This window comes from Cervus elaphus, chromosome 15, assembly GCF_910594005.1.
Source record: "Cervus elaphus chromosome 15, mCerEla1.1, whole genome shotgun sequence".
Lineage (NCBI taxonomy): Eukaryota > Metazoa > Chordata > Mammalia > Artiodactyla > Cervidae > Cervus > Cervus elaphus.
In genome coordinates, this window is record NC_057829.1 from 56,667,027 (window position 1) to 56,693,595 (window position 26,569).

General features: G+C 39.4%; 1 protein-coding gene across 1 annotated transcript in view; it reads left to right on the forward strand.

The window, feature by feature from the left end:
• The first annotated feature begins 301 nt into the window (after positions 1–301).
• The window catches only part of TNKS2 (tankyrase 2), a 63,758-nt gene continuing 37,490 nt past the window's right edge, over positions 302–26,569 (forward strand). Inside the window, exons 1-8 of the mRNA XM_043925248.1 lie at positions 302–869; positions 17,526–17,750; positions 20,171–20,266; positions 21,911–21,947; positions 22,114–22,189; positions 22,560–22,654; positions 24,149–24,215; positions 25,496–25,682. Coding sequence (XP_043781183.1) covers positions 671–869; positions 17,526–17,750; positions 20,171–20,266; positions 21,911–21,947; positions 22,114–22,189; positions 22,560–22,654; positions 24,149–24,215; positions 25,496–25,682 — 982 coding nt within the window. The 5' untranslated portion in view covers positions 302–670. The remainder of the gene's footprint in view (positions 870–17,525; positions 17,751–20,170; positions 20,267–21,910; positions 21,948–22,113; positions 22,190–22,559; positions 22,655–24,148; positions 24,216–25,495; positions 25,683–26,569) is intronic.

The window sequence follows — 26,569 nt, forward strand, 5'->3', positions numbered from 1 at the left end:
GAAGGGAAGAGACAGTGCCAGGGAGAAACCCCCAGGAGAAAGGGGTTGTGGAAGCTGAAAACATGGAAAATGTGCGCAGTAAGAAGTCCAAAATAACATCCAAAACTGGGGGGAAACTTTCAAAGGTTCCTTTGTGTGCAATAAGGAAATTCAGATTAAGAAATCCATTTTTTTATAAAGACAATAAGTAAAACATACAACTTCAGCAAAACCCACCACAAAGATGGCGATGGGACGAAGCCCCTACTCCACCCACGGCCAGAGGCTCTCGCCTCACATTTCCCACAAACCCCTCCGCGCGGCCCGCTGGCCGAAACCTGTCCGGCCTGCTTTCTGCCACCGCGCACGCGCGGCGCGACGTCACGTGCGCTCCCAGGGCTCAGCGGAGCTGGCGGGAGGGGCCTTGCCAGCTTCCGCCGCCGCGTCGCTGCTGAGCTCGAAAGGCGGGTTCTCGGTGCCTCCGCGGCGGGGTAGCCGGAGGTCGCGAGGCCGATCGAGGGACGCGAGGTGGCGCGGCCATGGGACTGCGCCGAGCCCGGTGACAGCAGGGAGCCGAGCGGCCCGGGCCCTGAGCGCGTCTCCTCCGGGGGGCCTCGCCCTCCTGCTCGCGGGGCCGGGGCTCCTGCTGCCGTTGCTGGCGCTGCTCCTGGCGGCGGCGGCGGCCAGAATAATGTCAGGCCGCCGCTGCGCCGGCGGGGGCGCGGCCTGCGCGGGCGCGGCGGCCGAGGCCGTGGAGCCGGCCGCTCGCGAGCTGTTCGAGGCTTGCCGCAACGGGGACGTGGAGCGAGTTAAGAGGCTGGTGACGCCCGAGAAGGTGAACAGCCGCGACACGGCGGGCAGGAAGTCCACTCCGCTCCACTTCGCCGCAGGTAAGCGAGGCCAGCGCCGCCTTGCCTCGCCCCAGACCCCACCTGCGTACCCGGGTTCGCAGGCCCGAAACCAGACACAGTGCTCCTCTCTCCCCGGCCTTTCCCCCTGGGATTCCGGTCCCGGTTCTCTTGTTGTCGTCGAATGGGAGGTGAGGAGACCCCTAGGGTTTAGGGGGTGAATGTGCCACAGTCACTGGAAGAAGTTGTTGTGGGGTTTTTTTGCTTTGTTTTGTTTCGACAATACCTGTACCCACTTCCGGTCTTACTACCCTAAAAGGCCTCTACAGGCTAGAAAGAGTAGGGGACGAAGTAGACCTTGTGATTTTTAAAGGCCAGTTATCTCCCAAACCTACCTATCTTGCACTTTCCACTATAACTCTTAAAAATCCTTTGTGTTAACGTTCTTAAGGCTTTCGTAAAATGCAGGGATGTAATTTAGGAGGATCAGTTTAATAGTCCATTGACACATTAGCGTTAATGGGTTTACGTGGGTAGCAGTCATTGGGAAGTTTCTGGAGACTGGAACTGGAAATAGTCAAGTTTGGGAGAGCCGAGGTCTGACTTAGGCTGGGTGCGGGATGCGTGCAGGTAGTCTCTGCCAGACATAAGTTGGGGTGGAGAGTAGTATAATGCCAGCAAAATGGTGCGGGGACTCTAGCTTGGGTCTAGATTTTAAATTGGAAGTAACTTCGCGTCATCCTGAGATTTAGATCGTTTGAATTACACACATACACACTTATAATACATATTTTTATGTATGTTTACTAGGTTCACCTTATGACATGTGTATTAAATTTAGGAATATAAAAACTAGAGACGGGACACAGCTTATTTCTATGAAGCATTTATACTTTTCTCTTGGAAGAAGGATTGTGATTATGTCTGTCCTCAAGTGAGCCATGCCTGACTTGGAATTGGGAATAGATTCTCCTGTTTTCAATAATGCTGATTTTTCATATCGTGTATTACATGATTATTTAAAGTATTTTTTTTGGAAAAGCAGAAGTGTATTTTTTAAAGCACTCTGGAATGATGAGCCGAGAAACATAAGAAAGATTTCCTTGTTCACAAGCATTGCTTCTACACTTTCATTGGGAAATGTGTTTGTCTTAACCTGTACCTGATTTAGAATGTAAATACTACTGGGAAGTATGCTTTCTCCATCAATTACAAATTTGTTGGGTTCCCATTGAGGAGCTTTTTAAGGGAGAAGGTTTTGAGGACCATTGGTGGGAGAACTAGGAACAGCCTGTGGGCAGTGGAAAGGGAAGAGAAGAATACTAAAGTCTAATCTTACGTTTAGCTAGTTTTGCCTAAAATTTTGATGATCACCGCTGTCTCTAACTTGAATTGTCCTGCTTGTCCATGTAGTCAACATTTAAGCAACTGATTTGGGAAACCGTCATAACCGACTGATACATAATCCAAAGGGTAGTGTTACTCAGATTCTGTTTGCTTGATCTGTGGGATAAAAATAACCAAAGAAGATCTTAGTTGCTACCTTTCAAGAATTTGTTGCATTAATGAGTTCATATCTGAAAATAGTAATATTTAGAGACTTAAGGTTATGGATTAGCTTCCTGTTGACCTTGTTCCTCTCAACCATCCCACCCTGAGCTCTATCCCAACAACAAAGCACTTTTTACCAAACTGAAGTGGAAAACTTTGTGGTTTGTTCAAACTGAAATGGAAAACTTATTTTAGGAACCAGTTACCCCTCACAATTTACCCAAATTATCAGGTACAGGTTATAAGATTAAGAATTTGAAGTATGAAAGAAAGTAATAAAAATTACTAATTGTCTATATTAAACCAGAGTTTTAAAGCTCTGCATTTAAACCCAGGTGTATAAGAAACTTTAATTAACTCTGTAAATTCTATCTGAATTATTAAGATTAATGAGAGAGAACCTTCTTGCTCAAATTTTTAAATAAATGCATCCAGCTGCATTTTCACTTTTTCTTTTTTTTTTTTTTTTTTTGCATTTTTTCTTAATATGTGGAGAATATATTTTATAAACTCTTTGTAGGTAGTGCGTTATTAGTTATGTTAACATGCACATAAGCATGTCATTGGAAGTTCACTGTAGGTGGGATTGTGTAACTGCCTGACCAAACAGTGTCATGTGTTTGTACATTGTAGGGTAAGCTGTAGGGGAACATTTTTTTTTTAAGCCAGTTAAAACTTGGACATTTTATGGAAGGTGGGTAGGTATGATTTTGTCTTTTTGTTTCAATTCCAAGGAACAGGAATGAGAGATCGGTGGAAAGGAAAATGAATCATGATAGAACAGTTTAGAGAATTTGGTCTGTCTTTTCATCTAAAATATTTAGTTCAGTTAAACAATAGTTGCTAGCCCTAAAGGAGTTAAGTTCTTGTGTCAAATGGAAAAAATAATCAGATGAACAGTAACTTTTCTGTTTTCAGACTAGATTCCATTTCTTAAATAAGTATGCCTCTAGAAGTCACTGCTTGTCAGAAGTTTCCTCTTCAATCCCCCTGCCACCAGCCCCTTACCTATCCCCTCCCCCCAACACACACACAGAGGGTGTGAATGAGTTTTTTGTGACACATTACAAAACTTGCAGAGGCAAGTTGGTGGTAGGAAAGCTGCAGCTCTAATTTTGCTATAAGCAATAACATCTGAAATTCTTGACAGTATAATCCCCTAGAAAACAAAGCAGGTTTCAGTAAAGGAGATTGCTTCTCTGAACTTGGTTCTGAAAAAATGAAGAGGGCCGGAATCTTTGGGAGAAGGTCATCTTACTGTCCATCATAGCCAAAGAAAGAAATACACAGCATTCTCAAGAATCTTAGAACAGGAGAATAGAATTCTCTGACTTGAGAATCTTAAATATTCTTTAATATATGCAGAGAATTGTTCAATGGAAAAAAAAATTAAAATAACATTCAGTTCAAGGAATTCAGGTATAGAGATGGTGGAAAGAGATGATATATATGTATGTATATACTTGTAGTTGGAGAAGACAAGTTGAAAAAGAACTTGCATTGTTAAAGTTCTAGTTAAACAAAGTAACATTTGTTTTGTACTTAGTATGTTACTTTTCTGTATTTATAGTATGCTACTCAGCCATGTACTTTGGGCTAATCAGACCTCAGTTGCTACATTCATTTACGTATAAATTGTGTATATGAATTGCATATAAGAAAGCTTCCCACTCCCCCACACCAAGTGTGAACTAGAGCACCTGGAATTTCTTATACAAACAACTGATAGGAAACCTACTTATTCTAGAGGGAAAAGAAGACTAAGGCTAAACAGTGTTGCTATCCACATATGTGGAAGAAGTCAAGTAGACAAAGTGAGAGGATATGACTTGTGTGGCCTTTGCAGTCAAAGCTAGGGGCTAGTAGGTGAAAGGTTACAAGGAGTCAGACTGCCTTTAACAATCTACTCAACTGTGGGATTGGCTGGGAGTCTCTGAACAGTGGTTGAATTGGCACCTTTGAGAGGTGTAGAAAGGATTTTTGTATAAGAAAGGCAGTTGGACTGGTAGGTCAGAATCTGACTTGTATAAGAAAGTGAAATGATTCCTCCAATTGAAGATGTTAATAACTCAGCTGCCAAGGGGCTTCCCTGGTGGCTCAGACGGTAAAGAGACCAGGGTTTGATCCCTGGGTTGGGAAGATCCCCTGGAGAAGGAAATGGCAACCCACTCCAGTATTCTTGCCTGGAAAATTCTGTGGACAGAGGAGTCTGGTAGGCTACAGTCCATGGGGTTGTACAGAGTCAGACACACTGGGCAACTGACACTTTTACTTTCAGCTGCCAAGATGGAATAGCTCTTGTGATTACCACTGATACCCTTTCCCAAAGTGGTGATATTGAAGCCCTCCATTAATGTTTCAAAAGCATTTCCTTCTTTTGGCTGTAGGCCAACATCATAATTACGGGAGATCCACAAAAGTACCCTCATTTCTTACCTAGGGCTAGAATTATAGACTGTTTTCAGGATTGTTTTTTGCTGTAGGGGATAATTAAATCCTGTATAAGTAGAAAACCCCTGTATCAAAGACCAGTCTATTTAAGACTTCAGATTTTTTTTTTATTACCAGATCTCTTATTGTAGTATATTATCAAGACTTGAGTTACATCTTTTTCCTCAGCTGTTGGTGGATTTAGAGATAGGCAGTAGACCTCAGTAGCAGCCAGTTTGGAGTACTTGTTTCAATATTTCTGCATTCAGATAGTCAGACTTTGATCACCCTAGAGGCCATGGCATCCTTTCCAAAGTTTCTCCTACTCTGACCAGACTATTTGTCCTAAGTTGAACTAGACAAAGCCTTCTCCTCTGTATTCCTCATTCTCAACAAATACATTCAGGAAGTACTTCTTTCTGGATCTTATTAAACTAACGTTATTAGGTGGGTACAAAAGTAATTGTGGTTTTGGGCCATGAAATTTAAATCATCATAACTAGGCTCAAACACATGTCTATTAATAAAAATACAAACCATTACAATCAACACATTTTTGCCAATGAGAAATAAGTTTTTTCCTATAGTGTAAAAATCCATACCTAGGGTTTTGATGAGCTTTTGGAAAGCATTTTCTGCCTCCTACTGATTGTGGAAGTGTTTTCCCTGCAAAAAGTTGTCGAGATGCTTGAAGAAGTGGTAATCAGTTGGCGAGAGATCAGGTGAATATGGCAGATGAGGCAATACTTTGTAGCCCAATTCATTCACCTTTTGAAGCGTTGGTTGTGTGAGGTACAGTCGGGCGTTGTCATGGAAAAGAATTGTATCCTTTCCATTGATGATGCTGGCTACAAGCATTGCAGTTTTTGGTGCATCTCATTGATTTGATGAGCATACTTCTCAGATGTAATGGTTTCAGAAAGCTGTAGTGGATTCGATGGGCAGCAGATCATGAAACAGTGATCATGACTTTTTTGGGGGTGCAAGTTTGGCTTTGGGAAGTGCTTTGGAGCAGCTTCTCAGTCCAATCACTGAGGTGGTCATCTCCAGTTTTTATGTAAAATCCACTTTTTCAGTCTGATTGAGAAATGGTTCTTTGTTTTTGAGTAGAGTAAAGAAGAAAACTCCTCAAAATGATGAGTTTTTTTTGTTTTTTTTTTTTATTTGCAGTCAGCTTATGAGGCACCCACTTTTTTCCCCCATCTTTTGATTTTCTTCAGATACCAAACAACCATAGAATGATTGATGTTGAGTTGTTTGGCAATTTCTTGTGTAGTTGTAAAAGGATCAGCTTCGATGATTGCTCTTACTTGGTCTTTGTCAACTTCTGATGGCCGGCCACTACACTCCTCATCTTCAAGGCTCTCATCTCCTTAGAAAAACTTCTTGAACCACCACTGCACTGTAGTTCTTGGGCCAAATGCATTGTTGATGTTTTGAGTTGTCCCTGCTGCTTTATGGCCCAGACCCATTTTGAACTCGAATTAAAAAAATGACTCAAATTAGCTTTTTGTTTAACAGCATTTCTATAGTCTAAAGTAAATATAAAATAACCAGCAAGTAGTAAGTCATTAGCAAAAAAACATAAAACAAGAAATGTGCATTAAAATGATGTATAACATAACCACATTTATTTAAAAATGTATTCCACTATCAAATGGCAAAGTTCAACAATGTAAAACTGCAATTACTTTTGAACCAATCTAATAACAGTAAATGAGAAATATAAAATGTTTTCTTCTGACAAAGCTCTGTGTGATGCTTTGGGTTGGCAACATATAACTGTCACTGCATATTGGACCTGCTGCATCATCAGTGGCTCATTCTATCTTCAGGCTATAAAAAGGGGCTCTCAATGAAACTTCCTGAGTCTAAGTTGGTTTCTCTGTAGTGACTTCCAGTGCTTCACAGCTTTTTGGTAGCCATTCAGATGAAAGCATGTTTCCAGTATAGCAGGAAAATATGATACTGTTAACAGTAGTCATGGTTGGCAAGACAGTTCCTGGGACTGTGGAAACTGATGGCATCTGAATAGTGATGAAACAAAAGGGAAATTGCATCGACTACTTTCTTAGTTGTCACAAATCATTAACTTCATGTTTTCTGTGGAGGTTGTTTACTGTTTCAGCAGAGTATCATCTATACACTAAATAAATGTTTATCAAGTTCTCCTATATATCCAGTACTGGCCTTGTCCAGTGAACAGAAGTGAACAGGACATCTTGCCGGCCATTTTATTGATCAGCAAATTTAGTTTCCAAGTAAGCCTGTTTTGTTTCACTGTCAGGGCTCTATAGTGGATTCAAACTCAGTGTATGATTTCATCAGGATTTTCATGTTTGAAGATGAGTGCTATTACATAATTGTAAAATAAAATCACAGTGTATCCTGAGCAGCCATGACCACTGACTGTAGGCTTCTGATGCCTCTGTATAGAGATCCTTAGGATAGGGCGCTGGGCATCGACTCTGAGGATATGCCTATTCATGTTTTACCTGGCCAGTGAGAGCGTGATCAGAACATACCTTGCAAAACTTTTTTCTTCAAAAAATGAGTACTTAACAGAAATGCTTTGAATTATTCTTGAGACTGTAAGAATGGGGATTTTATCAGGGATTAGCTCTTAGAGTTTGGAAAGCCCTTAAATCTAAAGGTTTCACCAGACTTCCAAAAGTAGATTTTAAAATTTGAAATAGCTCCCTACTGACCCCTTCTAAATAATTCCTTTCATGTCAAGAAGTGACTCAAACACTCTAAATCTCAGACTCTTATCTACTCTCAGAATAGCAGCATGACCTCTATGCACATGTTATAGTCCTTACACTGTGACTTGGAAAACATGCTGATCTCTCTGTCAGTCTCCAGATGGGTTTCAGACCTCTTAATGGCTAGGAAATCATGTTGATACAGTTGTTGAGGTGAAAGTCCTCATCCTTGTCTTGGACTGTTGCTAATTATGTAGATAAAATCACCTTAACCATTACTCCCCATATCGCCTCCCTAGCTAAAACTTCAATTTCAGTATTTAGTCAAACACATCAGTATTGATTCTCTCTTGTTAACTCTGATTTGAAGCAACTATCTTCTTTTCTCAGTGGTATTTTAACAAAAGGCTACTCTTGACCTTTCTTCAGCTTGATCACTAATCCTTGATAACAGATACCTTCCTGACACTATCTCATAAAACAACTAGATGTTCTACTATAGCTATTTCTATGCCCACCTCACACCCCTTTTTTGGGAAGTTACTCTGTGAGTCACCAGTTTGACTACTTCAGACAATATTACCACTGAAGAAATGGTGATCCTTCTCAAGGTCCTTGAGTACATCAAGTAACTTTCCAAAGAGATACCTTTACTAACTTTTCTTTATTCTGGTTCTTTTTCTCTTACTCTCCAACTGAAGTCTTTAATAAAAGTTTTTCTTCCAGGTGCATGCTAAGTGGCTGAAATAGCAGAACCACTGATTGGGGCAGCTGGGGGTGGCGCACTTGGGAGGACAGTGTGATCACAGTGCCCAAGCTGTGATAAGGAATGTTCGGGTCAGACTGTCATGGCAGCAGATTTGACCTTTCTTCCTTGAAATTTTCCCTGTTGGCTTTTGCAGTGCTATTCTTTCTAAGTTTTACTTCTCCTTTTCTCCTTTTCTCGTACCACGATGTATTTTTTCAGCAAATATGAACAGATTTTTTTGTTGCTGTGTGCCAGGCAGTGTGCAGGACACTGGGGAGGTAGGGATGAATTAAGATAGACATTGACCCTCCTTTTGTGGACCTCAGGAGTTCAGGAGATTAGTTCTGAACAGTATTTACAAGTTTTAATAAGTACCAGAGGATACTGCTGTGAATAGCAAAGCCAAAAACCCCTGTGTTTTTTCTGGAGCTTGAGTTCTAATGGAGGAGAGGGGGAAACCAACTGAATTGATTGTATGACTGTGCAGAATGGACTGCTTTAGATAGAATGATGAGGGATGGCCCCTTTAAGGTGGAGACATTAGACAGTGAATAGAAAGGCAAAGAACAAGGGAGGAGGAGGCCAGGCAGACAGACAGCATACACTAAAGGAAGGTTGGCACACTCGATGAACCGAAAGAAAGCTGGATCGTAGTTCTGAAAGGAAAAAGTGGTTTGAAATGAAGATAGAGAAGTAGGTAATGGCCAGTTCAGGCAGCAGGCCTTGTAGGCCATGGTAGCATGATTGAATTTTATTCTAAGAGTGTCAGTGGGAAGCCAATGAATTACTTTAAATGAGGGTATGATACGAGGATTGTTTTTGAAAGATCGCTGGGGACAGTGGAAATGTGAGGCCCTATTAAGGAGGCTTTTGCAGTGGTTCAGGCTGGAGACAGTGGGGCGGGGGGTTGGGCAGCGTCAGTGGAATGAAGAGAAGTTAGAGAACGTGTTGAGTTTGAGATGCCTTCGAAATACCCAGGTGGAGATATGTCTAGTAAACAGTCTGGAATTCAGGTGAAAAATCTAGACTGGAGATTTCAATTTGCGGGTTGTGTATCTAGGTGGTATTTAAAGCCATGGGAGAAGATGAGGGGGGAAGAGAACTGAGTCTTGAGAAATCCCAGCATTTAAAAATCAGATGGAATAAGCAAGAAGCCCCTAAGGAGGTAGGACACGTCCAAAACTTGAGTTTCTCATCTGCCACAGAGCTCTTTAGTCTGTAACCTTCCTGTCTCAGTTGATGCTAACCCCACTCCTCATTCCTTAGTCCAAAAACCTTGGAGTCAGCCGTGGCTCCTCCCTTGTCCCCACCTTCTCTTAACCTCCTCACCCTCTCACGCTTACCCTCACCCCACATCCAATCTGAGAGCAAACTGTGGTGGCCCTACCTTCAGAGTACCCAGAATCTGCCACTTAATATTCTGACAGGTGCCACCACTTTATGGTCCAAACTACCATGATCTTTCATTGGTTTCTAACCTAAACCCCTTTAAATCTTGTCTCAACCCAACAGCCAGAGGGTACTTTTCATATATGTCATATCATGTAATTTACCAACTCAGAATCCTACGGTGACACTTCCTTTTTCCTCACTGTAAAAAAGCCAGAATTCTTACAGTGGTCCTCAAGCCTCTGTAGCTGGTCCTCATTACTTCTAACCTCACCTCCTACTCTGCTACCCCTTTCTCATTCAGCGCCAGTTATTCTAGCCTTCTAACTGTTGGTCAGTAGGGCTAGTTCTCTCTCCTTCAAGTCTTGGGCCAAATGTCACCATCTCAGCAAGGCCTGTGGTGACCTCACTGTTCTACTTTATGACCCCCCTCCATATACACACTTGGATCACCGTTTCGTGTTTTTTTTTTTTTTTTTGCTGGATCTTCGTTGCTGCTCGGGCCTTTCTCTAGTTGTGATACTCAGGCTTTCTTTTTTCAGGCTTCTTGTTGCAGTGACTATTTGCAGAGCACGGGCTCTAGGGCCCTCGGGCTTCAGTAGGTGCAGCTTTTGCACTCTAGAGTACAGGCTCAGTAGTTGTGCCATATGGGCTTAGTTGCCCCACAGCGTGTGTGACCTTCTGGATGAGGGATTGAACTTGTGTCTTCTGCATCGGCAGTCTGATTCTTTACCACTGAGCCACAAGGGAATCCCTGATCACTTCTTACTCTCCTCTTTTTCTAATTACCTTCTAACATACATACTTTGTGCATTTGTTGTTCATCTCCTCTACCTCCACGGAAGTTCCTCAAAGGCAGATATTTGGTCTGTTTTGTACACTAGTAAGTCAGAGGCACCCCGAAAAGTGTCATCACCTCGTTGATTCCCTGATCATTTGGTTTCTTTGTTTGTTTGAGTCTTTATTGAATTTGTCCCAATATTATTTTTGTTTTTCATTTTGTTTTGTTTGGCATCAAGGCTTGTGCGATCTTAGCTCCCCAACCAGGTATCAAACTTGCACCCCCTGCATTGGAAAGCAAAGTCTTAACCACTGGACTACCAGGGAAATCCCTCCCTGATCATTTGTTAAATGAACTGATGAGGCAAGAAAAACCAGAACGGTGTGATGTCATGGAAACAGAGATATTTTTCACAAGAGAGGGATTAGTCAATTGTCAAGTCAGTTGCTGAATGTTGCTGAGAGATCTAGTCAAATGAGAACAGACGTGTGTCCTTTGGGTTTGGCAACATGGGGTTTGTAGGTGGCCTCGATGAAACCAGTCATAAAGCAGCAGCCAGACTGGGTTTGGAAGAGGAGTAAATGAGAGATAGAGAACTGGGGACAGTCCGTAGGGTTTCCCTGGTGGTTCAGACGGTAAAGCATCTGCCTACAATGTGGGAGACCCGGGTTCGATCCTTGGGTTGGGAAGATCCCCTGGAGAAGGAAATGGCAGCCCACTCCAGTATTCTTACCTGGAAAATCCCATGGATGGAGGAGCCTGGTAGGCTACAGTCCATGGCGTCCCAAAGAGTTGGATACAACTGAATGACTTCACTTTCACTTTCCTGGAGGTTTGAATATTCAGGGGAGCAGAGAAATGGACATGTGAATTCAAGGAGAATATTTTTAATAAAATGAAACATAGAACATGTTTACATGCTGTTGGAAATGATCTGGTGGAGAGGGAGAGGTTGATGTGGATGGGAATACCTTGAGAAGTTGAGAAAGTGTAAGATAAGAAGGCATAGATCTTTGATGAGAAACGTACTTCTTTCAACAGAACAGAAAACTAGTGCTCTCTAGTCAGCTTCATTTTCTTGCATGGCTTCAAACACCATCTTTACGGCCAGGACTTCAAAGTCAGTTGTTAGTTCATACCAATTTCCTTAGTTAGAAATATACAGAACCTTCTACTTATTGGACATTTGTTCCTCAAACAGGTGTCCAAAAGCATTTAAGCATTTCCAAAAACAAATAATCTTATCTTAGGAAACATCCTGTTTTCCTTTATATTTTGGATATCCAATTGTCATCTTCTTTCCCCAAATTAAAGAAGTTGCCAGATACTGTCAGTTTTCTCTTTAGTTACTCCTGGCAACATTGTATGTAGTAGGAAAAGATTAGAAACAAACCAACTATTCATGAGAAAGGAACTAGTTTAATTTTGATTGTTGTTGTTCAGTCACGGAGCCAATACTTCCCAACGCCAGGCCTCCCTGTTCCTCAGCATCTCCCGAAGTTTGCCCAAGCTCATGTCGATTGCATCGGTGATGCCATCCAGCCAGCCATCTCATCCTCTGATGCCCTCTTCTCTTTCTGCCCTCAATCTTTCCCAGCATCAGGGACTTTTCCGATGAGTCAGCTGTTCCTGTCAGATGACCAAAATACTGGAATTTCAGCTTCAACATCAGTCCTTCCGACGAGTATTCAGGGTTGATTTCCCTTAAGATTGATTTTATCTCCTTGCTCTCCAAGGGACTCTGAGGAGTCTTCTCCAGCACCACAGTTGGAAGGCGTCAATTCTTGGGCACTCTGCCTTCTTTACTGTTCAAGTCTCATAACCATATGTGACCTCTGGGAAGACCATAGCCTTGACTGTCTGGACCTTTGTTGGCAGAGCAGTGTCTCTGCTTTTCAACACACTGTCTAGGTTTGTCATAGCTTTCCTGCCAAGAGGCAAATGTCTTCTGATTTCATGGCTGCAGTCACCATCCACAGTGATTTTAGAGCTCAAGAAAAGGAAGTGTGTCGCTGCTTCTACCTTTTCCCCCCTCTATTTGCCATGAAGTAGTGGGACCAGATGCCATGATCTTCATTTTTTTAATATTTAGTTTTAAGCCAACTCTTTCGCTCTCTTCCTCCTCCCTCATCAAGAGGCTCCTTAGTTCCTCTTCGCTTTCTGCCATTAGAGTGGTATCATCCACATATCTGAGGTTGTTGATGTTTCTCCCGCCTATCTTGATTCCAGCTTGTAACACATCCAGCCTGGCATTTCCTATGATGTGTTCAGATATTGATTAAACAGAGCATGTCGATTAAACAGAGTTATGCGATGGGGAGGGAGGCGGGAGGGGGGTTCAGGGTGGGGAACACATGTAAATCCATGGCTGATTCATGTCAATGTATAGCAAAAACCACTACAATATTGTAAAGTAATTAGCCTCCAACTAATAAAATAAATGAAAATAAATAAATAAAATGTAAAAAACAAAACAGAGTGACAGCAGACAGCTCTGTCATGCTCCTTTTTCAATCTTGAACCAGTCAGTTGTTTCATATAGGGTTCTAACTGTTGCTTCTTGACTCACATACAGGTTTCTCAGGAGACAGGTGAGATGATCTGGTATTCTCATCTCTTTAAGAGCTTTCCACAGTTTATTACAATCCACACAGTCAAAGGCTTTGGCGTAGTCGATGAAATAGAGGTAGATGTTTTTCTGGAAATTCCCTAGCTTTCTCTGTGATCCAGTGAATGTTGGCAATTTGATCTCTGGTTCCTCTTCCTTTTCTAAACCCAGCGTAGACATCTGGAAGTTCGTTTGCATACTGCTGCAGCCTAGCATGCAAGAGTTTAAGCATGACCTTGCTAACATGGGAGATGAGTGCAATTGTCTGACGGTGAGCACATTCTTTGATACTACCCTTCTTGGGGAATTAGAATGAGGATTGACCTTTTCCAATCCTGTGGCCACTGCTGGGTCTTCCAGCAGTGGAGGTGATGAATAGATTCGAGGGATTAGAACGTGTAAGTAGTGTGCCTGAAGAACTGTATGCATGAAGATCGGTAATGCTGTAGAGAAGGCAGCATACAAACCATCCCAAAGAAAAAGATAAGCAAAAAGGCCAAGTGGCTGTCTGAGGAGGCCTTCAGATGGCTAAAGAAAGAAGAGAAGAGGAAAAAAAACAAGGGAGAAAGGGAAAGGTATATCCAGCTCAACTCAGATTTCCAAAGAACAGCGTGGAGGGACAAGAAGGCCTTCTTCAATGAACAGTGTATAAAACTAAAAGAAAACAACAGAAGAAGAAAGACTAGAGATCTCTTCAGGAAAATGGGAGATATCAAGGGAACATTTTGCCCAAAGATGGGCAAAATAAAGGATAGAAATGGTAGAGACCTACTAGATGCCAAAGAGATCAAGAAGAGATGGAAAGAATACACAGAAGAACTGCACAAAAAAGATCTAAATGGCCCAGATTACTACGATGGTGTGGTTAGCCACCCGGAGCAAGATATTCTGGACAGTGCAGTCAAGTGAACCTTAAGAAGCACTGCTGTTAATAAAGCTAATGGATGCAGCAGAATATCAGTAGGACTCTTCAAAACCCTAAAAGATGATGCCGTCAAGGTGTTGCATTCAATATGTCAGCAGATCTGGAAGAAGATTCATGAGAAAGGAACTAGTTTTAAAATTGATTGTTTTTTTGTTCAGTTGCTCAGTCATGTCTGATTCCCTGCGACTCCATGGACTGCAGTATGCCAGGCTTTCCTGTCCCTCACCATCTCCCAGTTTGCCCAAGTTCATGTCCATTGCATTGGTGATGCCATCCAGCCATCTCATCCTCTGATGCTCTAAGACTAGTTTAATTTTGATACTTGCAATCAATAAAATGTGTGGCTATCAGAGTTGATTTGTAGGATATTATTAGCTTTTTTAAAAGGCAGATGCAAAACAAGGTTTTAAAATATATTTATTAGTAGGCAATTTGCTTGTCCTTCAGTGACCATTCACATTTTACAGCAGTGTTTTTCATACTGTTTCTTTGAGATGCCTCTGAAGTAGAGGGATAATTTCGTTTGGGTCTTTGTAAAGGAGAAGAAGGCAGATTTAGCCTGAATAGTATTATTTTAAATTGAATTCAGTTAATTTGCAACTCTGTGAGTGCCAGCTGTGTATCAGGCATTGGGTATTTTTGCAGCAAACAAGGCACATACTGGGATTTTATATAAGATTTCATTAGGAAGTCTTAATTCAGAAAGGCTTATACACCTCCATATTCACTGCAGCATTTTTTCTTTTTCTTCCTATTTTTTAAAATGAAATGTAGTTAATTTATAGTGTGCTAGTTTCTGGTGTACTGCACAATGATTCGGTTTTGTGTGTGTGTGTGTATAAATTCTTTTTCATATTGTTTTTCCATTATAATTTATTACAAGACATTGAATATAGTCCCTGTGCTATACAATAGGTCCCTGATAATTATCTATTTTATAAATATTAGTTTGTATCTGCTAATCCCAGGCTCCTAATTTATTGATCCCCTCAATTCCCATTTGGTAACCATAAGTTGTTTTCTTTGTGAGTCTGTTTCTGTTTTGTAAATAAGTTCATTTGTATCATATTTTTGTTGTTGTTCAATCGCTAAGTTGTGTCCAATTCTTTGCAACCCCAGTGAACTGCATAGCACTCCAGACTCCTCTGTCTTCCACTATCATATCATGTTTTAGATAGAAGTGATACTTGATATTTGTCTTATCCATTCCTCTGTTGATGATCATTTAAGTTGCTTCCATGTCTTTGCTATTGTAAATAGTACCATTGCAACATTATTTACAAAAGCTAAGACATGGGGAAAAAAACCTAAGTGCCTGTCAAGGTATGAATGGATAAAGAAGTTGCAGTGTATATACACGATGGAATATAATTCAGCTGGAAAAAATAAATGATATCTTGCCATTTGCAATAGCATGGATGGACTTTCAGGTATTAAGCTATGTGAAGTTAAGTCCTGGGGATATAGTATACAGCATGAAGACTATAGTCAATGATACTGCGTTATATGTTCGAAAGTTGCTAAGAGAGTAGATCTTAAAAGTTCTCATCACAAGAAAAAATACGTGTATGTGGTTAACTAGATTTATTGTGTTCATTTTGCAGTATATACATGGAGAAGGAAATGGCAACCCACTCCAGTACTCTTCCCTGGAGAATTCCATGGACAGAAGAGCCTGGTGGGCTGCTGTCCATGGGGTTACACAGAGTCGGACATGACTAAAGTGACTTAGCATGCATGCTTGCACGCAGTATATACAAATCATATCATTATGTTATACACCTGAAACTAATATAACCTTATATGTTAATTATATCTCAGTTTTTTTCTAGGCAAAAAAACATTTCCTTTAAGTCTGTTGCCTGAAAGCACTTTGAGAAACACTATAATCTGTAGGACAAAATCCAGTTACCACCTTAGTGTGGCTTAAAAGATTCTTCCTTTTCTGAGTTCTGCCTACTTGGGCAGTCTGTGTCCTAGCTGCTGTGAATGATTTGCTCTTTCACACTTGTGTGCATTTTGTTTCTTCTACTTGAATTGCCGTGCTGTTTCCTTGTTTAGCAGCTTCCCACTCCCTCTTTTCTCCTAACTCTTCTCTTCTCGCCTTTCTTCTCTCTTCTTTCTCCTAGTGATCTCTTCATTTTTGATGACACCTTCAGCTCAGGTGTCATCACTGGACTCTTCTCTGGGATTGTCCTCCTGTTCTCTGCTTTCCACTAATTTAGATAGTCTCTTCCTTGTGCGCTAGTAGCATTTTATATATACCTCTTTTATGAGTTATAGTATATTGAAATTACTAGTTCTGATTGTTTTTCCACATCCTAAATTGTAAGCTCTTTGAGGATAGTGAGAATCAAAGACTGAGAATAGGGAGAATCAGAGGGGAGGAGCCAAGATAGCGGAGGAATAGGACAGGGAGACCACTTTCTCCCCTACAAATTCATCGAAAGAACAATTGAACGCAGAGCAAACTTCACAAAACAACTTCTGATCGCCAGCTGAGGTCATCAGGCGCCCAGAAAAGAGAATAGGGAGAATCAAAGATACACATGTCTGACATAGAGCTTAGCAATATTTAGACAAAACAAAACAGTTGATCTCTTCAGTCATCTAACTCTTCCCTCAGCTACAGCCAGGCCAGTCCCACATGTACCCCTTGGAAAGATTATATGTCTTTGCTTTCTCATTCAGCTCCATTTTGGTCTCAGAAGGACTGCATTCAGTCTTGGTTGTAAGAATATTCTGGTAAAATTTCAGATGAGTGAAAAAGTCTTCTCTCTCTCCCTCCCAATACTTATATACCTTCCCTTCTGCTTTAACATATATCTGAAGTCCTTTTCCTTTAATAATTAATTGTAAAAATATTTTAGGTGCTATTATATGGAAATAGTAAGAGATTGAAACTCATTGGTACTAAACCTGTAAACCAATATAAATGAGTTGTCAGACTTTTTTGGGTTTGTTTGTTCCGCGGGCAGTCTCAACAGAACTGCGGGAAGTGGCTTTTTAAAGGAGGCCTCCTACTAGGCAGAGTTGTTTGTGTTGTGTGCAAGTGGCAGAGTAGGCGCTCCTTCGAAGATACTTCATGTCACACTTTTGCCTAGTATCACCTCTCTGTCTTCAGTACAAACTTTCTGGCGCTTCCTTATGGTCCCCCAATTCAGTAGAAACGTTTTATGAGATGGGATGTGGGAAAGGGAGTCTAGCAAGAGTTGGTTAGTATATACTTTGAATACTTGAAAATGTATGCATACAAAATATGCAGAACTAGTTCTTTGCAGTTAGGATTGCTATTGTAGAGTGGGAAACATTTGAACTTCGGGCTTTCAATCACTCATTACATAACCTTCCTCTGAAGTTAGTAGTAGTATTACCTAATGTGTCAGAGAGACCCTTTGGTTTTCTCATTAAGATTAGTTAGTGATGTATTTCATCAATGAGTTTTTTTTATCTGTTAATGTTTTGCATCCAAAAACACTTTAGCATGACGTGTGCTTACTGCTTCTATCTTGATATATTTTCTTTGGAGAACTTAAATGTGGATAATTTATTTTCTTCTAGGTTTTGGTCGGAAAGATGTAGTTGAATATTTGCTTCAGAATGGCGCAAACGTCCAAGCACGTGATGATGGGGGCCTTATTCCTCTTCATAATGCATGCTCTTTTGGTCATGCTGAAGTGGTCAATCTCCTTTTGCGACATGGTGCAGACCCAAATGCTCGTGACAATTGGAATTATACTCCTCTCCATGAAGCTGCAATTAAAGGAAAGATTGATGTTTGCATCGGTAAGACTGTTTACATTCCAGAATTTTTCAGAAATAGTTTGTAACTATTCTGAATCTAAATTGAATTTATTTGTTAATGTGATCAAATTTTGCCAGGCTGAATTTAAATATTTTAGAACACTTAATGATTAACCTAGTCACTGAGTATCTTTTTGAACGTGGTACTGAGCTTAAAAAATTTTTAGATGATAGAGTAATGCAGAATTTCTCTTCTTTGGAAATGTGGATTCTCTGGGGACTAGTACCCACAAAGAACTGGATGAAGGCTTGGTGGAAGTGAACAGAGAGTGTTAGAGGATAATAGTGCAGTGAATGGGCTGGAGTTGAGTCACTCCTTTATGAGTCTTCCTAGGAAGTATTGAGGAGGAAGGTTGAAAAGGGAAGTGTATTGACTACTTTATAAGGAGCTTTGAATTCCAGGTTAAGGAGCTTTATATTATTGTGTGGATAGTGTGGAATCATTGATAACTTTTAATGGGACAATGTGATGAGAGCAGTATATTTAGAAATAGTGATTTGGTAGAGGGCTGAGTGGAATGCATGACATTAGGGAGACTAGTTAGGAAGCTGTAGAATAACGCAAATGAAGAATGATGAAGGCATGAGCTAGGATGGTTGTAGGAGAGTAGAAATGGCAGCATAAGTAAAGAAGTGTTTGGAGAAAAAATTGTCACTCATGTAGGATACTTTAATGAAATAAGATTTGCCTAACAGGTTAATCACTGACAGAAAGTTACATGTGAGAAGGCTGCTTATTTGAGAATAGTCATTAACCCAGTATTGATTTTTCTGAGCTTAAAGAGTCAAAGATTTTGGACTCTGCTACCTTACTTCTATTTCCTTGTGCAAAACAGGGACATTTTAAATCCTTGAGACAGATAGAAAGCCAGTTCTGTGCACTAGGAAAGGTCTAGGGAACCTATTTTGTTCTCTCTCCCCTCCAACCCAACCTCAAATCACTTTATACGAAAGTCATGAGCTTAGTTTGAATTAGGTAATTTATAAAGGTAAGAAAAAGATGACTTGGTAACGTCTGTCCAGTTCTCCTTTTCTATGTGTTACCTTTTTTTGTTTGTTTTTATCTTTTGTGTTATCGGACCTCTGCTCAGAATCCTTTTCTGTTACGTGAGGCCTATTAATAATTAGTTTTAATAATGTAGAGTTTTTCAAATATAGTTATGTCTGCACTGTCTAGTGTGGGCTTCCCAGGTGGCACTAGTGGTAAAGAACCTGCTTGCCGGTGCAGAAGACGTAAGAGATGCAGGTTTGATCGCTGGGTCGGAAGGATCCCCTGGAGGAGAGCGTGGCAACCCACTCCAGTATTCCTGCCTGGAGAATCCCATGGACAGAGGAGCGTGGAGGGCTATAGTCCACAAGGTCGCGAAGAGTCAGACGTGACTGAGCAACTTAGCATGCACGTACACATCCAGTGTGGTAGTTGAAATCTTATAATGTGGCTAGTTCACATTGAGAGGTACTATAAGGGGAAAATACATACCAGATTTCAAAGACTTTGTATGAATAAAAGGAATACAAAGTTACCTCAATTTTCTATGGATTGCAGTATGATGTACATATTGAAATAGCAATATTTGGGGTATATTGGCTTAAATAAGACATGTTAAAATTATCCTCTTTTTGTTTTTATTATCTGGATGCTAGAAAATTTTAAATTACATATGTGGCTCACTTTTTTTTTCTGTTGGACATTACTGTTAGAGATAGGAGTACAGTGGAATGAACAGGAGCTGAGCTTCCCTTTCTGCATGTATTTGCCTGTCTTTCCCCAGCTCTTTATAGAGTGTGCTGGAGTATCTTTATATAATCAAATAACATTATGTACAGAGTATAGCACAACTCTTCTCTTTTTAATGTATTTTGAGTTACAATGTGGCAAGTTTTGATTGGGGGTTCATTAACCCTACAGAGTAGTTTTCTCTTTCCCTCCCTCCCTTCCTCTCTTCCTGCATCTCTTTCTCCTTTTCCTCCTTCCTTCTTTCTCAGATTCCACAAATCCCTATTCTTGGGCTATTCATAGCTTTAGAAATTTCATTTTTGTTATTATGAGTAATCTTTCTGACCTAAACAGTGTTCATTTGGTATGAGAAAACAGAAAACAAGCTTTCAAGTAAACTTGCCTTTTAATTCTTTATCTGTCCTTGGTCATTTGTTTAACAGAGAAGAATCTGACATTAAACTCAGCAGACAGATATTTAATGTGTCTTAATACATTAAATAATGGGATATTTTGTATAGTTTTATCTTTAAAATACAGCATTTATCTATCAGGATATATAAAGTCTTAAAATAACTTTGAGATGTCTTAGGGCTTCCCTGGTGGGAAAACCTTTAAGAAAATGATGTACTAAAATCATATTGTCAGAATCACCATTTTGAAAGATAGTGTTTCTGTTTTGCAGTGCTCTTACAACATGGAGCAGAGCCAACCATTCGAAATACAGATGGAAGGACAGCGCTGGATTTAGCAGACCCGTCTGCCAAAGCCGTGCTGACTGGTAAGTCTGCAAGCTCTCTTTGGGTATTCTGGGAACAGTGTAACGCATGAGCTTCCTAGATAGACATTCAGTGTCTTGCAGTTAATGATCTCAATTAGATTTTTAAAATAGTGTCAGTTTAGTTGCTATTTTCTATATCTGAATAGCTGACATTTGATTCTTGTCTAAGAAAAATAAAGCTTTTTTTAAAAATTAGCTTTTAAATTTTGTGATTCCTACATTTATTGGGGCCAGAGGTGGTATATAATTGTGTGTTACTAACCGTTCTCTTGGTTTTTCAAACAAGATTCTGGGCTCACCAATTTCAGAACCTTGAAGAATGGCAATTATTGTATTCTACTGGGACATATTGATGTCCTGGGAACCTGTTAAGATATATAAGACTGTCGTCCCCTGGTTTAGGTTTATTTTAGACTGTCAGGCTTTTTTGGGTAGTAATATGGGCTTCCCTGGTGGCTCAAATGGTAAAGAATCTGCCTGCAATGCCAGAGACCCAGGTTCGATTCCTGGGTGAGGAAGATCTGGAGAAGGGAATAGCAACCCACCCCAGTATTCTTGCCTGAAGAATTCCATGGACAATGGAGCCTGATGGGCTACAGTCCATGGGGTCGCAGAGTTGGATACAACTAAGGGACTAACACTTTCACCTTTTTTTCATCTAGTTCACACATTTCTCTCCTAACAGAGATTTCCTCTGAAACAGCTCTCTGCCATATTATTTTTTGGATTCTTTTTTACTGGGTGATCACCATTAAAATTATGTCTAATAGTCAAGAGCCCGAGGGGCTCTGCTATAAGCTTCTGTGCTTGGGCTTTGTGATATTTCTTTGGTATTACTGAGAAAATTTAGACTAGTCCCCTCAAGAAGTTCTAGAAAAGTGAGCTATTACTGTAAGTGACAATTCAATGTTTATTTTTTGCTTCCCTGTTCAATGCTATTCCCTATTTGCCTTTTTTTTTTTAAATCTTGGGGCACAAAAAAAGCCTTGCACAGCAATCAGTATACAATTCATATTGTGGACACTAGTTTGGGTTTTGTTTAAGTGAATAAATAAACACTATTATGTTAAATTATATTGATTTTAAAGTTTTTGCTTGTTTTCATTGGTAAATATAAAAGCTATAGGCATAAAGAGTTTATTTAGTCCTGATTTTAATTTTATTTATAAATTTCTATGCTACTGTTACATTTTTATATGGATTTTGTTCTGTTTTGATCTTGAATGAAGTTGTGGAGGCATTTTGTCTGTTAAACAAATAATACTGGTTTCAGGAAATTTGAGGGGTAAAAAGAAAAGGAAACTTTCACCCACAGCCGACCCCTGAGACACACTTTGCTAAGATTTTGATTTTTCCTTCTTGGCTTTGCTGTTACTGTGTATATTGTTTTCATATAGTTGTGGTCATGTTTCATTATATAACATTGAATCTTTTTTCTTCACTTTCATAGCAAAGGTATTCCATGTTCTTCATATAAATATTTTTAAACTGCAGTGTATTCTGTTGATTAACCATTTTCCATTTATTGGAATTTATTTCCAAATTTTTGTACTTTAAACATAGGTCAATGAGCATCTTTATGCATAAAACTGATACTACTTTTGTAATTTTTTTAAAAATTTCTGCTCTTCTTCTGATTCACAGGTGAATATAAGAAGGATGAACTCTTGGAAAGTGCCAGGTGTGTTATCAATATGTACCACAAATATTTTACCATATAATTTTAATTATTTTATTTTACAATAAGCAAACTCCAAAAGAGAATGAATTTTTAATGGTCACATACATGTCTCCAAATAGAATCTGATGAAGAAAACAAATTGCTAATACATTTTTTTGTATGCTAGGAGTGGCAATGAGGAAAAAATGATGGCTCTGCTTACACCATTAAATGTCAACTGCCATGCAAGTGATGGCAGAAAGGTACTTCCTTTTGCAACTAAGTTTTGTGTAACATGAAATTGTGTTTATCTTTTAACTTAAAACATTTGCTGAAAATGCTCCTTTTAAGCAATAATTTGGGTTAATTCTTAATCTTAGTAAAACGTTGTTATTAATAAATGTTTAGTTAGCTTTCTGTTTGCAATAGTGAACTTATAAACTTGTATACTGTGCTTTGGTATATATGTTGGATTTTGTAAAACCAAATTATTACTATCATTTAGATAGTAATAAGTTGCAAAGTAAGTTATAAAGTTTTTTCTCAATTTCTGGTTTTATATTTGGATTTTTACCTTTTTATGTATATTTTTTAGCTATTGAATTTCACTGATTTGTCTGTTTAATATTTCAGTCAACTCCATTGCATTTGGCAGCAGGTTACAACAGAGTAAAGATTGTACAGCTGTTGTTGCAACATGGAGCTGATGTTCATGCTAAAGATAAAGGGTAAATCAAGCATTTGAACAAAAATGAGAATTTTTAAAATGTTTCTGTCCTCATGATAATCTCTGTAATAATCTTGTAAGAATTATATTTTTTACTGAACAACATAAAACATTTATTGAGCTTTTGTAATATGCAGATTGCTCTGAGAGAACAGGGAATTATAAACCATTAAGGCTACCACCCATAGGGCTTATACTATGTTTTAGGAGGCATGAAAAGACACCTAACAATATAAATTCTCTAGTAAGTGTGAGGTGATAAATAGAAAGGGCTAGTACTTATAGGAGATTTTAGGAGAGAATGCTCGGTGCTGGGTGCAGTGGTTGAGAAATCTTTCCGTGGGAGGTCATACTTGACCTGGACTCAGTTTAAGAAAGCGGAGAGTTTAGGAAACATCACTCTGTGCAAGAGAATCGAAGGATCTTAAGCAAGGGGAATGGTTCTTCTAAAAGAGGAGTTTTGAGAAACGCACTCTGGCAGCAATGTGTTGAATAGATTGAAGAAGGAGACTACAGGAAAAAGAACATGAGAGTGAGCATTGTAGGGGTTCAGGCATAATGAGATCTGCAGTAGTGGTGGTGGAGGAAATGGAAATGAAAAGAAGGCAGAGATGCAGGAGATATATTACAGTGTAAGAATGTGTAAGATTTGTTGAATATCTGGATGTGATGAGATAAAATAAATGAGACTATTACATTTCATATTCTGAAGCCCAGTGCATGAGACCCGATGGTACACATACTGAAATCCAGAAAAGTTGTTTGTGGGGGAAACCATTGAGTTCACTTCTAGAAGTCTTGGTTTTATGAGATGATGATGGAAGCTCAGGTGGCGTTAGCTAGTAGATAGGGCTCAGGTAAGAAATTATATAATCAAAGTGGTGAGGAAAGCTGTGAGACTTGACGGAGAGTTCTGATAGAATCAGAAAGACTTAACCATGAGTGGCCATCTCTTAACAAAAGACATCATGGTGATGTCTGTGGTTATTAGTGAGTGATTCCCAAGGTGGACTAACTTAAAGATATGTCAGGATTTTAAGGTTCTATTGTACCTTCCTGTTCAGAAAATTCTTCCACTATTGCCATCATGGAAGAATTGGGTTTATGTTAAGGAATATAGCACTTTACCTTACAGAATCTTTAAAATAAAAAGGTTCAAAGAAGACCCAGTGTTTGAGCTCTGAGTTTGGAAAAGATACAGAAGTCAGTGAAAGGCTCTCAGTCATGTCCGACTCTTTGCAACCCCATGGACTATACAGTCCTTGGAATTCTGTAAGCCAGAATACTGGAGTTGGTAGCCTTTCCCTTCTCCAGGGGATCTTCCCAGCCCAGGGATCGAACCCAGGTCTTCCACAATGCAGGCAGATTCTTTACCAGCTGAGCCACAAGGGAAGCCCAGAAGGTAACATAAGCCATTTGCTATTTAAATTTAAGTATATAAGCTAAAGCATAAGGAATCTAATAACACACAGTTTTTCCCCTTCTCATATTGTAGTGATCTGGTGCCCCTGCACAATGCCTGTTCCTATGGTCATTATGAAGTAACTGAACTTCTGGTCAAGGTTAGCTCTTATATACTTTTCTTACAGTGTGCATGTTTTTCTTTGTGTTTTTAGTGCTTGGTAGATATAGAAGAAGTATTTATAATCATTATAAAATGTGGATTATTGATAGGTCATCTGACTGCTTTGAGATTTTTAAAACACTGTAAGATTTTTTATATAAAGTAGCTTTCCTGTTTTGTGAATGTCAGACTAAGTGATTCTTTAATTTGTAGCTGAAAGTGTAGTTCAAAGTTCTTGAAAATATCAGCAGTTTTTAATGAACCATATATTATTATAACCATTAGTTAGATTTGCAAGACCTGCCTAGGTGGGTTGAAACAGGCTTACTTGGTAAGCTTCGCTTCTTCCAGTATACTGGGCAGAACGATGGGCGGCTGTTGTTTAACGGACAAGTTCCTGAAACTGGCAAAAAACTTCTTGTTTTGCTCCATGTTGGATGAGAATAGAAGCTACATATTCTTTTTGAGAGTGGATTCAAGGATGTTACTCACACCCATTTCATTTTGTCCCCTAATCTCTACATACGTATTTGACCACGTTCTTTAGTCTTCTCTCTGCACACACTCTGCCTTTGAAACTTTTCCTCATTCTGTCAGCAGCTATCATGGGAAGGACCTTTGTTTCCAACACCCCTATGCTTCCACTTGGGCTTGTGCTACCACTAAATATATTTTCCCACAGAAACAACTTGATTATAGTAATTAGGTACTCTAAATTGGGTCCATGAGCCTTTATAAATGTGACCATAACATTATTATACATTTAATAGTAATGCTTTTGCTTATTGTAAAACTGAATCAAATTCAACAGAATATTTGGAATGTTATTGTGGATAAGAATGAAGCATCAGATAGATTGCAGGTCTCCCCCTTTGCATGTGGATTCTTTACCAGCTGAGCCCCCAGAGAAGCCCGATGGTCTCATGGATATTTACATTTGGCAAAACTCATCAAACTGTATACTTAAGAACTATGTATTTTGCCATATATAAATCATATCTCAGAAAAGGAAAAAACAGTTCTTATTAAATCTGAAGTTTCATTTGTAACTTTTTTAACAATAAAAGAGTTAAATAGGCACTTGTGGGTAGGCTTAGCAACTAGTGACTCTTTCTGTGGGTGAGAAATGTATTCTCTTTCTGAAGGAACTGGTTTGAAAAGTAACCTTTGGGGACATAACCTTTTTAAGCTTGCATGATGTAAATTACACAGTACTAATATTCTAAGTTCTCTTAAAAGTTGAGCACTAAATGTATGCTTTACCCACCCCACCACCAGCATGGTGCCTGCGTAAATGCAATGGACTTGTGGCAGTTCACTCCTCTCCATGAGGCTGCTTCCAAGAACAGGGTTGAAGTGTGTTCTCTTCTCCTGAGTTATGGCGCAGATCCAACACTGCTGAATTGTCACAATAAAAGTGCTATAGACTTGGCTCCCACACCACAGTTAAAAGAAAGGTTAGCATGTAAGTATAAAATGATGAATGTTCAGCTAAACTCTTAAACCAGTAACCTAAAATTTTTTATTTCTTGGTTTTTTTCGGAGGGGGGCGCGGATTTTAAAATCATAGGCTATTTTCCTTAGCCATGGGTATCTATTGTTGTTCATACTAACATTTAATCATTTACTCTTAAGATGCTATGAAGGGAAAATATATTTGTATTTGCTTTTTTCAAGGCAAATGCTTTTTGTGTTAGTCTCACAGATGATAGGCTTTTGGAAAGAAAGAATTTGAGTTTTGTTCCTATCTTTGATGTGACTTTCTAGTTATCTGTCATGAAGTTTTGGGTTTTTTTTTTTCTTTTTCTTTTTCTTTCTTTGTCATGAAGTTTTTAGGTGTTACTTGTAGGATTTCTGTCTTGTAAACATAGTCCCCAGAATGTACCATCTAATATTCTTTGGTAGCTGGACAATTCTGTGCTTTTCTGTCAATAACTGAAGTAGAGATAGTAGTGAGAAATAGCCACCTAATTCAGGTATATATTACTATGCATGAATAGGAAACTTGTGTTAAACTGGAATTATTCTGGAATAATAAAGGATAATGGGTGGTTTCACAAGACTGATGAATAAAAGAGAGGAATCTTGAGAAAATGCCTCCTTTCTAAGTGGCTCTTAGAAATATCCAGCTTGTCTAATCCCCAGTGTGTGAGCATAGCCATCTGCTATTGTTACAATGTTAATATGGGGACAAGATCACCTTTTCATTTATTTCTTTACTGAGAAAAATTCTATACTTTTGGAAAATTCTCACAACTCTGCTCTGGGAATATATTGCCATAATCAGTATACCAGACCAAAATAGGCTTTGAATTGGCCATGTTGTATTCTCATGGGAATGAATTGAGTCAT